Genomic DNA, 15,515 nt, shown 5'->3' with positions numbered 1-15,515 from the left:
TTGACGATTTATTTACTTGCAAATGTAAACTTGCCATTTATAACCTGAAAATGAGGAAGTATTTGTTGGTATTTCTGTGTCCAATTTTCCTTCCTTAAGGGAAGACTTTCCCTTTTTTTTTTTTTTTTTTTTTTTAAGACAAGGTCTCTCTCTGTCGCCCAGGCTAGAGTGCAGTGGTGTCATCATGGCTCACTGTAACCTCCAACTCTTGGGCTCAACTGATCCTCCTGCCTCAGTCTCCTGAGTAGCTGGAACTACAGGCGTGCACCACCTCACCAGGCTAATTTTTCTATTTTTTGTAGAGACGTGGGTCTCGCTTTCGAACTTTTGACCTCAAGTGATCCTCCCGCCTCGTCCTTCCAAAGTGTTAGGATTACAGGCATGAGCCACTGCGCCTGGACCTTTCCTTTGTTTTAAATTGTGGTAAAAGAACAGAAAATGTAGATTTACCCTCTAAACAATTTTTAGATGTACATTACCATATTGTCAACACACACTGTTGTACAACAGATCTCTAGAACTTTTTCATCTTGCATGATTAAAACTATACCCATTGAACAATAACTCCTTGTTTCTTCCTCCCCCCACCCACTGGCAACTGCCATTCTAGTTTCTGTTTCTATGAGTGTGATTATTTTAGATACCTCATATAAGTGGAATCATGGAATATTTGAATTTTTGTGATTGGCTTATCTCACTTAGCATAATGTCCTCAAGATTCATCCATGTTGTAGCATATGAGAGGATTTCCCTCTTTTTTAAAGCTGCATAATGTCACGTTATATATGTATGCCACATTTTCTTTATCCATTCATCTGTTGATAGACATTTAGGTTGTTTTCACATCTTGGCTATTGTGCATAGTTCTGCTGTGAACATGGGTATGCAAATATCTCTTAAAGATCCTGTTTTCAATTCTTTTGATATATACCCAGAAGTGGGATTGCTGGATCCAAATGTTTTATTTCATGTAGTTTTATTTTCATTTTGAGAAATCTCCATGCTGGTTTTCATAATGACTATACCATTTTACATTCCCATGAACAGTGTGTGAGAGTTCTAATTTCTCTTCATCCTTGCCAATGCTTGTTATTTTCTGTTTTATTGATAGTGGACATCCTAATGGGTGTGAGGTGTTGTTTCATTGTGCGTTTGATTTACATTTCCCCAATGATTAGTGATATTGAACATCTTTTCATATTCTTGTTGCCAATTTGTATATCATCTTTTGAGAAATGTCTATTCAAGTGCTTTGCCCATTTTTCAATCAGGTTATTGGTTTTTTGTTGTTTTTTTTTTTGTTGTTGTTGTTGTTGTTATTGAATCATAGGAATTCTTTATATTCTGGATATTAATCCCCCTTTATCCAATATATGGTTTGCAAATATCTCCTCCCATTCTGTTGGTTGCCTTTTCACACTCTTGATTGTTCCCTTTGCTGCACAGAAATTTAAATTTTAAGTCTGATGTACAGTCATGTGCCACATAATGACATTTTGGTCAACGACAGACCTTTTATATGATAGTGATCCCATAAGATTATAATGGAGTGTACTGTGTATAGAAACCTGATATATGACACTTGATACTGGCATTGCAGATCAAGTAGCGAAAATGATTGATATTTAGTAATGGTGCTGGGACATTTGATTTTTGATATATAAATAAAAATATGTATACCATCTAGGTTTATGTAAGTACATGCTATGATCTCATAGCAACAAAATCACCTAACAATGCGTTTCTTAAAACATACCCCTTTGTTTTTGGTTTTTGTTTTTTTTTGAGACAGAGTCTCGCTTTGTTGCCCAGGCGTCAGCCTCGCTCACAGCAACCTCAAACTCCTGGCCTTAAGCGATCCTACTGCCTCAGCCTCCCGAGTAGCTGGGACTACAGGCATGCGCCACCATGCCCAGCTAATTTTTTCTATATATATTTTTAGTTGGCCAGATAATTTCTTCTTATTTTTAGTAGAGACGGGGTCTTGTTCTTGCTCAGGCTGGTCTCGAACTCCTGAGCTCAAACGATCCACCCGCCTTGGCCTCCCAGAATGCTAGGATTACAGGTGTGAGCCACTGTGCCCAGCCTATACCCCATTGTTAAACAATGCATTACTATAGTCCCAGTTGTCTATTTTTGCTTTTGCCATATGTGCTTTTGGTGCCATATCCAAGAAATCGTTGCTCAGTCTAATGTCATGAAGTTTTTCCCCAATTTTTCCTGGACTTTTATAGTTTTCAGGTGTTAATATTTAGGTCTTTAATTCGTTTTGATTAATTTTTGTTTATTTCTGTGTCCATTTTTAAAGGATTAGTAAAACATAATGATTTAACATTACTTGTCAGCGTTATTTACCAAGTAGGTTTAGGGCCTTGAATTTAACATATATTCATTTCAAGAAACAGAATTACCTACTATTGGGTCAGAAAGACATATGTGCATCAAACTAATGCGTGGCAGCATAAGGTAAATGCTATAGTAAGATGTGTAAATCCAGTAATAGAAATGAAGAGGAAGGTTTTTAAGTTGAGAGAGGGATAATCAGGTATGTTTTAGAAAAATTACTTTGGTGTGAGAGATGCGTTAGTGTTAGGAAGAGTTGAAACGGGAAAGACAGTTAAGAAGCTTCTTTAAAAATAGTCTAGGCAACTTAAACCAGGGCAGAAGGAATTGAAAAGAAGGGACCTATAAGAGAGATAAGAAAGAATTGAAACCAGTTGGCTCTACCTTAATAGGGGGACCTAGGCAGAAGTTGGAATTAATTGAGGTGCCAGCCTGGGTGACTTTGTGAATGGTGATGTTCTTACCAGGGAATGGGAAGAGAATAGTGTTGCCCTTGGACAGTGACTTTAAGGTATTGCCTGTTGGGCATCTGTGATGTCCCACCATTTTTCAGGATGGGTTTGGTCCTCAGGCGAGAGCAGAGACTTGAACGGAGCTATAAGAGTCACAAATAATCTTTACAGACATGTTGGTTGACACCAACATGGAAGGAGATGAGCTCACTTGGGAGGTCAATTTAAATCAAAATTTTCTTGTTCCACCATAATTGATTGCAGTCAGTTACTGTTATTGAGAGCCTGGCTTTTTGATCACACTAGGTTCTTCCATTTTTCAGGAATTCAAAGAAACCAGGCTCTATTCTTTTTTTTCTCATTGATTAATATTTGATTCCTAAAAGAAAATTTCTTCCTCCTCCACATTCACAAGTTCTTCTATACTTTTGCCATTGTATATGCTTAAGTTTAATTCACATTTCTATATGCGGTTTAAAGACAGTATTGAGAAGTATGCATTTTTCAGAAGAAAGAATTTGACATTTTTGGAAATTACCAGTAAATTAAAAAATGTACTACTTTTCCATTCTTCTCCCCACCTCAAAATGCATAGCTTGTGATATATTAAATGCTGTAGTAAAAATTTGAATCCAGGTTTACTGGCTGAGGATGCCATCTGCTTTCAGAGGCTGGAAGGAGAGATAACTTAGCTAAGAGTCATTGGTTTGTTGCCTCTCTTGCTTTATTTCTGACCTGTACAAGTAGCTCTTGAAGTGGAGATTTAGTAGTCCTTGGTAACTAATATTTTCTGGGCATATATTTAATGAAATAATAGGTATTTATCTACCTCATTCTTTTAGGCCATGTGCTTCTCTAGTTTAAAAATCTTTTGCAAATGGAGATCCAGCTATATTCTTGTAATCTCTAAATTTGTGTTTACCTTACACAAGTATGTTTCAAATGTGTGTATGGAGCCCTTTGTTAATACTCTAGATGGGAGGGAGTGCCATTATCTACTACATTGTTATATGTAGCATGAAATAATTACATAGCCAGTTCTTAATTTTGAGGTTTTTTCTTTTCAACAGGTTTTGCACTGATTGCAAAAATAAAGTCCTCCGAGCATACAATATCCTTATTGGTGAACTTGATTGCAGCAAAGAAAAGGGCTACTGTGCTGCACTTTATGAAGGCTTGCGGTGCTGTCCACATGAACGACACATACATGTTTGCTGTGAAACAGACTTCATTGCACATCTCTTGGGTCGTGCTGAGCCAGAGTTCGCAGGAGGGTATGAGTATGTAATTTGCTAGAATGGGCTATCTAGCGCTTTGCTTCATTTTATTACTGAAAGTTTATTTCCATCACCTTCTGCCTCAGTACATATGATATATGTGTAAATTAAAGTGTGCCTGTAAAGATTTTGCTTTTTGTTAAAATGTGCATTTCTTAATTGAGTGAAAGTGGGGAAAAACTGTTCTCTGGTGTTTGGTTCAGTCCTCTGCTCCTTCTTGCTTGAAGGGGAGGCAGGTTTTTTTGGCTTTCATTGTTATAGATTATCATTTTCATTTGAAAATGATTAGAAGGGATTTTTCTCCCTCCATCCATGCATTATCATGTTTAAATTTTACTCACAATGATGGTTTTTGCATAGGAAGTGAGATCTTTGCAACAGGGGCTTAAGAAATGCTTTATTGAGTGTAATTCATGAACTGTGTATATAATGTTATTAAATTATATAAGAACCTAAAATGCCATCTCTGGCTTTTTTTGTGAAAATAAAATTAGAAAAAGTTGTTGATAGAATAAATCAAACCCATTTCCCTTTGTGTTTAGTGTATCAACCCTCATCTGAGTGCCTACTTACTGCTAGGCAGTTTAGAAAACAGACCTCTTTTATCACTGAAGTTCTGTGAACTCTTCTAAAGACTGGCCTTAGAGGGCTGTTGCCCACGATTGAATCACTTTGGCATTGCTTTTCTCTATTCCCTCTCAAAAACAAACGAACCAAACAAATGAAAAAAAAAAAAATTGTTGTCATTGGAAGATGAAAGGAACTGTCATGCCTACTATGAGCTAGCTAGTGCCTTAAACCCATCTCTTTAGAGCCAGTTCCTGAATTACCTTATTTTTAGTGATATTAGGACTAAGTTCTACTTGTATCTGTATTTCTTATTGGTTATATACATGTGTGCTCGTATACTTACAGATACGTTAATTGATTGTAAATGTGTAACTGTCTTATTAGGTTAGTATTATTGTGTTTATAATTTGAACTTGCAGATGTGTTACCCATCTTTTAATGTTTCAGGTAAGGGTATTAGGAATTAATGTGTGGTTTATTCTCCTTTATAGGCGAAGAGAGAGGCATGCTAAGACAATAGATATAGCTCAAGAAGAAGTTCTGACCTGCTTGGGAATTCATCTTTATGAAAGACTGCATCGAATCTGGCAAAAACTGCGGGCAGAAGAGCAGACATGGCAGATGCTTTTCTATCTTGGTGTTGATGCTTTACGCAAGAGTTTTGAGGTAAGGACGGTGGGCTGTCCAAGATTGCTTAGTCAAATTATAGGACTGAATCTTAATTAAGCCACCAGTACCGCAGAAGGCTGTGATCCACTGATATAGTCTCATGGCTTTGGGTAGAGGGGGGTGGTTCTGGAGAACTGGCATTTAGAAGATTTTGGATTTTTCTTTATTTTTTAATCCTGTTACTCTTCCAGCCTGGGTTTTTAAACTTTCTCTGAGTAGAAGACTGAAGTTGATGGTTAAGAAGATGCTGCTATGAAACATAACTAGTAAAAAGTTAAAAGCAGCCAAATAATAAGAAATTTAGAAAGCTTTAATGAGTCTGTTTGCCCACTAATGTCTAATGGTATGAAGTAAATAGCTTGTCTGAATGCTATGATGTAAGAACTACTTTTTAGAAGCACACTGAAGGCTCTTTGTATTGGGTTTAGTGCTTGTGATTTGGTAACAATTTTTTTTTCAGTTATACTCTATAGAGCAAATATTTGGCTAGTAAACATTCTGTATATACTAGGACGTGGTTGTAAACCTTTAACTGGGTCATATCGTTTCCTCTTGAGAATAAGAAGAAAGCTATAAACTTTTTTCCCAGAGTCCATTCATGAACGTTAAGCACTATCTTCTGAGGAGTCAGGAGATTTGTACTAGTTCTTGGCAAACAGATATCTTATTCCTTTTCTTGTATGTTTGTGCCTTCAGAGATTAGATCCTCTGATCAGGTTAAATAGTATTTTCATTATGTGAAGAAATGAATGGGAAATTTTGCTGTGTTAAAATTCTGAAATTTAAAACTAGAATCTTGCTGATTTGGATTAGGAATGTGTGTAAGTATGCCTTTCTCATAGGGATTAGTTGTATATAGACTTCCTGAAAAGATTTTTAAGACTCTGTCATCATTTAAGATATTAAAACTTAAGATTCTTTATAGGGACTATCTAGCAAAATTGCAGCATGAAATACTAGTTCGGTATGTATGATATTTAAATTTAACAAATGAGAATTTCCATTGAAAATAAAGGAAGTTCTGGCCAACATTCACTCTCAATTTTGTTATTATATTAGATGACCGTGGAAAAAGTACAGGGTATTAGCCGACTGGAACAACTTTGTGAAGAATTTTCAGAAGAGGAACGAGTAAGAGAACTCAAGCAAGAAAAGAAACGCCAAAAACGGAAGAATAGACGAAAAAATAAGTGTGTGTGTGATATTCCTACTCCTTTACAAACAGCAGACGAAAAGGAAGTAAGCCAAGAGAAGGTAGTATTTCTTAGTATCAATTCATAAGTGTATAGGTATTGTTTTTAGATAGAAGTACAGTTGTCCCTTGTTTATCTCTGGGGGATTGGTTCTAAGACCTCCTATAGGTATCAAAATCTGCAGATGCTCAAGTCTCTGATATAAATTGGCATAATATTTGCATATAATCTATGAACATCCTCCTATATGCTTTGCATTATCTCTAGATTACTGGTAATACTGTATACAATGTAAATGCTACGTAAATAGTTACACTGTATTTAGGGAATAATGACAAGGAAAAAAGTCTGTATGTATTCAGTACAGATGCAACTTTTTTTCCAAATATTTTTGATCCTTGGTTGGTTGAATCTATGGATTTGAAACCCACAAATAAAGAGGGCTGACTGTGTTGCCTTTTGCTAGATTTGGACATTTTACTATTCTTTTCCAGATGTGAGCTCATGCAGTTTGTATATTGGCTTCTGTCCTACTACAGTCTATATAAAGGCATGATTTTTTTTTTCTTTTTCTTTCTCTTTTTTTTTTTTTTTTTTTTTGGAGACAGGGTCTCATTCTTTTGCTGGACTAGAGTGCAGTGGCATCATCATAGCTCACTGCATCCTCCAACTCTTGGGCTCAAGTGATCCTCCTGCCTCAGCCACCCAAGTAGCTGGGACTACTGGTGTGCACCATCACACCCAGCTACTTTTTTTATTTTTGTAGAGACAGGTCTTGCCCTGTTCTTGCTCCAGCTGGTCTCGAATTCCTGGCCTTAAGCGATCCTTCTACCTCAGCCAGAAATTTTTTATTTACTTGTTTTTAATTTTTAAAACCATTTTTTAAAATTTGTATTTATTTATTTTTTGTAGAGATGGGGTCTCACTACATTCGTTGCTCAGGCTGGTCTTGAACTCATGGCCTCAAGTGATTCTCCTTCCTTGGCCTCCCAGAGTGCTAGGATTACAGGCATGAGCCACCATGTCTGGCCATAAGTCAGAATTTTTAATGTCATGTATTTGTTTTATAAAAACAATGTTGGATGGTTCTCTTTTTATCTGGCTTTAGTGTGCTATTAGATCAAAGTCAGAATATGAAAGTTACCTCTGTGTTTGACCTAGAGCAGTTCTCAACTTTCTGGTCTCAGGATCCTTTACATTCTTAAAAATTAAGGTGCCCAGTGATCTTTTGTTTATGTGGATTATATTTATCAGTATTTACTGTATTAAAAATTAAAAGACATTTAAAATTATTCAAAAATAATAAGCATATTATAAGTTAACTAAATAGTTTTTGAAAAATAACTTTTCTGAAACAAAATGAGAATGAGAACAGTATTATTTTATATTTTTTACAAATATCTTTCAAGTTTGTACTTAAAAGAAATCAGCTGGATTCTTATATCTGCTTCCGCATTCGACCTGTTTTCTGTTTGTTGGCTTGGTTGAAGCATATGAAGAAAGTCCAGTGGGAAAAGGGAATATTTTAATATAAACCTTTCAGATAGTTGTGGATATTCTTCTTTGATACTACAACTTGACCAGTAGTAAGTAGTTTCTGAAAGATTAGTTGCAACGTGGAATCTGACACCTTATCAATGACCTTTTCATACTCTCTGTTAAATAAAAATCCATTGGACTATATTGCACTTTGAATAGATCTTTTACTTATGCATGATTTTGTGACATCATGCATTGGAATTCACGTGAAAGATACTGGGTCACTGAGTTATGCAGATCAGAAAAGTCTAAGTATTCAGAAGCTTTAAGTTCACAATGCTGGTTGCAAGGTTTCAAAATTCTGATTGTTTCAAAGTTTGAATTTTATCGTTGACAACAAATACTGTCCATTGTTGCCCTTGAAGTGACAGGCTGACTTCATTTATTAATATTTTTGAGAAAATGCCTGCTAAATAATCAAGTCTGAATAACCATAGTTTGTCTCTCAGTCCATTCTTTCATTGAAGTTGATGTTCCAGGAAAAAAGCAACTAATTCAGCTTGCAACTCAAAAAGTTGCACAAGTACTTTTCCTTGAGACAGCCATTGTACTTTGGTATGCAACAGAAATGCATACCAACATAGTCACGTAGACTATTAAAAATGTATTAGATATCATGGTTTATATCTAATAAAATTAATATTTTTATCACTTAAACAAAGACATTCTTTGAGTGAAATGTCCTTTTATTTTTGCTAAGGGTGCTTGACAGTTGAAGAATACAACTGTTAGTATGTGCTTTTGTTGCCATTTCTTGATTTCTGCTGAGGCATCATCAACTTTACCCATCATTGCGTTTGTACTATTACTGTTAAGTGTGAATACATTGAAAAAGGTAAACAGCATCTTAGTATTTGATGAAAATAGTTTTGACCTAGTGAACCCCACAGGGTCAGTAGACCCACACTTTGAGAACTGCTCTCCTAGACTTGCCTGATAACATTAACTCTTGATTTTAGTTGGTTCACAGTCCTGAAGTAAATTTATTTTTCATGAAAATTGTCTTTTCAATTGTTAACCTCACAACTTCTATCTAATTAGTTAATGTTAAGGAAATTGAAATTAGCCATTATGCAGGTAAAGCTTTTTACTGTCTCTTAATGTTGATGGTTACAGGAAACAGACTTCATAGAAAATAGCTGCAAAGCCTGTGGCAGCACTGAAGATGGTAACAGTTGCGTAGAAGTAATTGTTACCAATGAAAATACATCATGTACCTGTCCTAGCAGTGGCAATCTTTTGGGGTCCCCTAAAATAAAGAAAGGTAAGTAAGTAGCTTCTTTTTAAAATTAACTGGTAAGTCTATTCTTTCTTTTAAATGTAGGAGCTTTTTGGAGATTCTGGATCTAGAATTTTTTTTTTTTTTTTTTTGAGACAGAGTCTCGCTTTGTTGTCCAGGCTAGAGTGAGTGCCGTGACGTCAGCCTAGCTCACAGCAACCTCAAACTCCTGGGCTTAAGGGATCCTCCTCCTGCCTCAGCCTCCAGGGTAGCTGGGACTACAGGCATGTGCCACCATGCCCGGCTAATTTTTTTCTATATATATTTTAGTTGGCCAGATAATTTCTTTCTATTTTTAGTAGAGACGGGGTCTCGCTCTTGCTCAGGCTGGTAGATCTAGAATTTTAAAACTACTTTATAGCTCCAAGAATATCATATAGTTCAGTCAAATATTTAATGTAAATGTTTCCTGTCTCTTTATATTCTTTGACTTATTGTTTGACAGAAACAAAAAACTATAAATCCCTAATCGAATTTTCATTAATTTACTTTCTACTTTCATAAGACATCAGTTTTGAAATTTTTCTGTGGTCCCCAGTTGGTTCATTCTTTGTATTCATATATTTATTGGTATGTTAATTGTAACTCTTACTTGACTTATTCTCAGGCTTATCTCCACACTGTAATGGTAGTGATTGTGGATATTCATCTAGCATGGAAGGGAGTGAAACAGGTTCTCGGGAAGGTTCGGATGTTGCCTGCACTGAAGGCATTTGTAATCATGATGAACATGGTACGTTCAGATTAAGCTTCCCAATTATGTATACTATATGGTCGATTTAAGAGCATAAATAAGGATTATTGATTTCTGCAGGTGATGACTCCTGTGTTCATCACTGTGAAGACAAAGAGGATGATGGTGATAGTTGTGTTGAATGTTGGGCAAATTCCGAAGAGAACAACACAAAAGGGAAAAATAAAAAGAAGAAAAAGAAAAGCAAGATGTTGAAATGTGATGAACACGTAAGTGTCACTAAACCTTTGCCATGGTTCAGGAGAGAGAAGGGAGAACAACCCATTTTCCTTGGAGTGGCATATGTGCAGCTTAGCTGCTAGGATTTACTTTTTTTAGAGTGAGTACTTTATGCAGTTCCATTGGTTGCTCGTCTTGTGAGAGGTGTGTGTGTGTGAGAGAGAGAGAGATTTGGTCATTTGTCCAACAGTCCATGTGAGTCGTAAATCCAATTCATTCTTTTCATAATACTTTTTAACTTATTAGTTATATAATCAAGCAATTTATTTAATCCTAGTTTCCCATTTGTAAAGTGGGGATAATAGTTCCCATGATACTAGGTTCTATGAAGATGAAGTGAGAGTATGTTGCCAGGTTAGCATAGTGTCTGGTACATAGTAAGTGCCTAGTAAATGCCAGCTGCTGCTATTATTCGGTATTCCTTCTAAAGGTTTAACACTCTTGGCAGAACATTTTCTCCTTTTGAAGGATATTGCTATTATTCCCTACCTTTTTACTTGGGAAATCCTTTGCTGTGGTTTCAGATCCAAAAGCTTGGAAGCTGTATTACAGATCCAGGTAATCGTGAGACCTCAGGAAATACCGTGCACACAGTTTTTCACCGTGACAAGACCAAAGATGCACATCCTGAAAGCTGTTGCAGTTCTGAAAAGGGTGGGCAGCAACTGCCGTGGTTTGAGCATAGGAAAAATGTACCACAGTTTGCAGAACCTACAGAAACATCATTTGGTCCTGATTCCGGGAAAGGTGCCAAGAGCTTAGTTGAACTCCTTGTAAGTAATCCACGAGGTCTTGTAGATAACTGTTGCTGCATAGGGTAGATGTGGGAGGGGATGGTGTTTGAAGGTTTAAGGTGGGTAAAGAGGTTTCTAAGAAATTAAGGGCAGTAGTATTTCATTATTCTTTGGGGACTTCATTTCCGCTCTTCCACTCATGGTTTATGCAACTGCTCTGGAGCATATTTCCTTGTCCTCCTTTGCCTCAGTAGAAGAAATTACAGGTGCTCCTCGACTTATAGGGCTACATGCCAATAAACCCATCGTAAGTCAAAAATACCAAGTTGCGGCCGGGCGCGGTGGCTCACGCCTGTAATCCTAGCACTCTGGGAGGCCGAGGTGGGCGGATCGTTTGAGCTCAGGAGTTCGAGACCAGCCTGAGCAAGAGCGAGACCCCACCTCTACTAAAAATAGAAAGAAATTATATGGACAGCTAAAAATATATATAGAAAAATTAGCCGGGCATGGTGGTGCATGCCTGTAGTCCCAGCTACTCGGGAGGCTGAGACAGGAGGATCGCTTGAGCTCAGGAGTTTGAGGTTGCTGTGAGCTAGGCTGACGCCACGACACTCACTCTAGCCTGGGCAACAGAGTGAGACTCTGTCTCAAAAAAAAAAAAATAAAAATAAAAAAAAAATAAAAAAATACCAAGTTGAAAATACATTTAATACCTCAATAAACCTATTGTAAAGTTGAAAAATCATAAGTCAAACCATTGTAAGTCCAGATGCTCAACTTGTGAGTTACATCCCAATAAACCCATTGTAAAGTTGAAAAATCATAAGTCAGACCATTTTAAATTGGGACTGTCTATGGTTGGGAGAAAGGGATAGAGATAGCATTATGTCCAGGAGTCTGCCTCCTTGAAGAGGGTTATTATAAGAAAACTGACTTTCTGAGTGGCAATTTATGGTGGCCAGCCTCCCAGACCAGAAAAGAATATGGAATCTGAACTAGAGTCTGCTCTCCAGATTACTTCTTTAGGTGTCGTGTAGGATAAAAGCATAACTGAGCTTGGAAAATCTTTTATAAATGATTCCAATTCCTGAGACTTTAGATGAATTATACCTTATTTCAGGTAACCCAGTACATAGCGTGTGTGGTAGCACTTGGAGGAGGGAAGTGAGTGGTGTCTTTTCCTCAGGACTTGGGGTCTTAATGGAACCAAATCCTTTGGAACACTAGTTGTTTTTGTTTTTAATGGTTATAAAGTTTAATGGTGTTGCTGCGTAACTTACTGCTTAAGTAAAAAAGGGTTATCTTTTACTTAGTTTGTAGAAATAAAAGTTTCAACATAGGATCATCTAGAGATAAGTCGTCTGGTCATTTAAAATTTGGTAACTAGGTGTAACCATCTCTACTCATTTTTTAAAGACAAAGGTATTGTGGTAGTCTGCTAGCCTCATAGGTTCTAGGATAAATTATAGATTCAGAGTGTTAAACCGAGTTGGATTTTATTCTCACTTATTACTTTCTAAGACAGACTGACATGGTGCTTATTCTGTAAACACTCCAATTAAAGGTTTTATGTGACTGAATTGAAACTAAAAAGCTAGACTGCTTTAATTTTTAGCTGTCCTCCCCCATCTGTATAGCATTTTGCATTTTAAGTTTAAGTCATAGTCTTACCTACTGCTTTAATTTGCAGGATGAGTCTGAATGTACTTCAGATGAGGAAATCTTTATCTCACAAGATGAAATACAGTCATTTATGGCTAATAACCAGTCCTTCTACAGCAATAGAGAACAATACCGACAGCATCTGAAGGAGAAATTTAATAAATACTGCCGCTTAAATGATCACAAGAGGCCCATATGTAGTGGCTGGTTGACAACAGCTGGAGCAAATTAAATAAATAAAATAGCTCTGTCTTTCAATGAAACACTCAAGATGACTACTCGCCTTCTCTTTCAAAAAAACTCTTAATTTAGTGACTTATGGCAAAATTTTATCTTAAATCAATGTGATTCTTTCTTGTTTTGGGAGACGGTGGAGGTATCCTCATTAGTTTGTTCTTTCTTCAGGCTTGTGTCTTTAGTTGCGTGGCTGCGCAGGCCTGCCATATGATTTAAGCCATCTCTTTTCATTAAATGTTTCTCTTCCTGTGAGACTTACTAAAGCAACTTAGTGGCAAAAGTAATGTTGTACTTATACTTCTGTACAGAAATGACAATGAGCTGAATATATGGTTTTACAAAGTAGACATCCACTTGCGAAATGTTTGGATGTAATGTTAAAGCGCAATGTGCAAAATTTAAAATAAAGAATATTTATTAATACGCACAGTAAAATTTGGTGTACATGTTTCTACTTACTGTGTGGGAGTACTTTACTATTTGCCATGTGTGGACTTGGTACTTGGTTAGTGATGTTAGAGAAGATGAAGAGCAGGTGAGGGTAGAGATGCAGATTGTTGAAGACAGGATTCTTCCCTCGATGGGAGTTGACAACCGAGGAAAGCAGTTTCCAGTCTTGTTTTGAAAGAATAAATCTGCTGCGATACCTTTAAATACTGGCTAGCATCTTACTTCCTTGTGAGACATTAATTGCTATTATTAAAAGTTCCCTAATACATAACACACCTGTGAAATTCAGAGGTTCATGCTGACCTAGAAGAATGAAAACAACTTGGCAGGGCTGGGTGCCGTGGCTCACGCCTGTAATCCTAGCACTGTAGGAGGCTGAGGCGGGAGGATCACTCGAGGTAAGGAGTTCGAGACCAGCCTTAGCAAGAGCAAGACCCTGTTTCTACTAAAAATAGAAAATATTAGCTGGGCGTGGTGGCCTGCGCCTGTAATCCCAGCTTCTTGAGAGGCTGAGGCAGGTGAATCGCTTGAGCCCAGGAGTTTGAGGTTGTTGTGAGCTAGGCTGATGCCACGGCACTCTAACCCAGGTGACTACAAGACTCCATCTCAAAAAAAAAAAAAAAAACTTGGCAGAATTTCAACCAAGGGATGCCTGATAAGTAATTACTCAGCATGTGAGATAGCTCAGAAGGCTGCACTGAGAGCCAATAACCACACTGTGGTCCATATAAGTGCATGTTCAGCCTTATCTGGTTTCCAACAATAAAGTCAGTGTGGCCTTACAGTTGTACTGCTTTCACAGGGTATGAGTATTGAAGGAGAGAGATTCCCCCCAGGAGTACCATTTTGCTGCCATTTAAAAAGTCAAATCATTCCCTTCCAAAAAAAATAAACAGTCAGATTAAATAGTTCAATAAACACATGTGCTTAGAGCTTTGTGTCTGCATGTTTATAATACTTGGTGGGCAGCAAACTCCGTTGTGCAGTGGGGATGAACTGAATTTTATGGGCTTTCTGTTAAATTTCTAATCACATTTCAGTTGGGCAACAACAGAAGTTTAGTGAGATTTAATTTTTGTATTTGATGTCATTTCTTTGATCCACCTCCTTAGTTGTCTTTCAAGTCTAAGTGTTATATAGGAATTGGGACAGGTAAAATGAGTCACAATTCAATGAGTCGCGATTCCTCTCTGACCTTATGCTTTCATCCTGTAATCCATAAAAAATGACTGTGGGCCTCTATAGCCCTTGGCTCTGAGGCTATTGTAGCCCCTCTTCACCACCATTATAGTCAAGTGTTCTTTTGCGAATCCCTAAAAACAAGGGCTGATTTTGTTTTGCACTTTGCCCTTGGAGCCAGAAACCAGCCACATTCACTACTTCATTACTTTCTGGGTGGGAATCCAGTGGTTATTCAAAGATGCTTTTTCTTTGGAAGGATGGCTATATTGAGATTGCAGAAATGAGGCAGTTTTCAGCACTGATGGAACACCCTCAGAGAGTGAAGTGAGCTCTATTCTGAACAAAACCAACAGCCCAGTAAGGGAGAATGCAGTGAAAACAGTTCAGCAGCACATCCCTGGCCTAACACTGGACTGCCTGTGGTGTAAACCATGTTTCACCCCTTTCTGTTTCAGTACACTCATCTTTAAAATGAAGATATTAATATGTACAAATAGGGTGGTTGTGAAGGTCAAAGTGCTTACAAGTGCCTGCCACCTCCTATTGCTTTAATCTTTGGTACACATTGTAATACATTTGCTACAATGGGGTGCGGTTGGGGGACTAGGACAGTTGGAAAGAGTTGGGCCATTTAGGGACAGAATCCCCCACTACAGGCATACTGGGAATGTTTCCATTTTTAACCATTTCAGTTCTCCTTGGCTAGTAAGACCAGGGGATCAGATAAGGTGAATAAGAGTTCTTTCCAAGGTCACCCAGCATAGATGGCAGAGAAACTGGGCCTTTTCTGAGCTGAATCCTACCCTTAGCCACTGGCTGGTTTGGGAGGGCGTTGGAGTCACCTTACGTGCTCTTAATTACCCATCCTGGCCTTAGGGGTCAGTGATAGCAAAGAGGCACTAAGCAAGACTCTTGACTATGTGCGTCCTCGGGACTGCAGCAAGCCCCTCGCTAA

The 15,515-nt window shown here is 37.5% G+C and overlaps 1 protein-coding gene across 2 annotated transcripts in view; it reads left to right on the top strand.

Annotated features, from left to right (window-relative positions):
• GGNBP2 (gametogenetin binding protein 2) overlaps positions 1 to 13,363 on the top strand; it is a 31,405-nt gene extending 18,042 nt beyond the window's left edge. The window contains exons 7-14 of one of the 2 annotated variants that reach the window (XM_069482316.1): positions 3,866 to 4,069; positions 5,134 to 5,308; positions 6,371 to 6,565; positions 9,160 to 9,307; positions 9,930 to 10,055; positions 10,137 to 10,285; positions 10,820 to 11,068; positions 12,720 to 13,363. In XM_069482316.1, coding sequence (XP_069338417.1) covers positions 3,866 to 4,069; positions 5,134 to 5,308; positions 6,371 to 6,565; positions 9,160 to 9,307; positions 9,930 to 10,055; positions 10,137 to 10,285; positions 10,820 to 11,068; positions 12,720 to 12,923 — 1,450 coding nt within the window. In that variant the 3' untranslated portion in view covers positions 12,924 to 13,363. Of the gene's footprint in view, positions 1 to 3,865; positions 4,076 to 5,133; positions 5,309 to 6,370; positions 6,566 to 9,159; positions 9,308 to 9,929; positions 10,056 to 10,136; positions 10,286 to 10,819; positions 11,069 to 12,719 lie in introns of both variants that reach the window. The other variant, XM_069482315.1, reaches the window with a different exon arrangement.
• The last annotated feature ends 2,152 nt before the right edge of the window (positions 13,364 to 15,515 follow it).

Source organism: Eulemur rufifrons, chromosome 9 (assembly GCF_041146395.1).
Source record: "Eulemur rufifrons isolate Redbay chromosome 9, OSU_ERuf_1, whole genome shotgun sequence".
NCBI classification, from domain to species: domain Eukaryota; kingdom Metazoa; phylum Chordata; class Mammalia; order Primates; family Lemuridae; genus Eulemur; species Eulemur rufifrons.
This window is presented reverse-complemented; position numbering and strand designations above follow the sequence as displayed.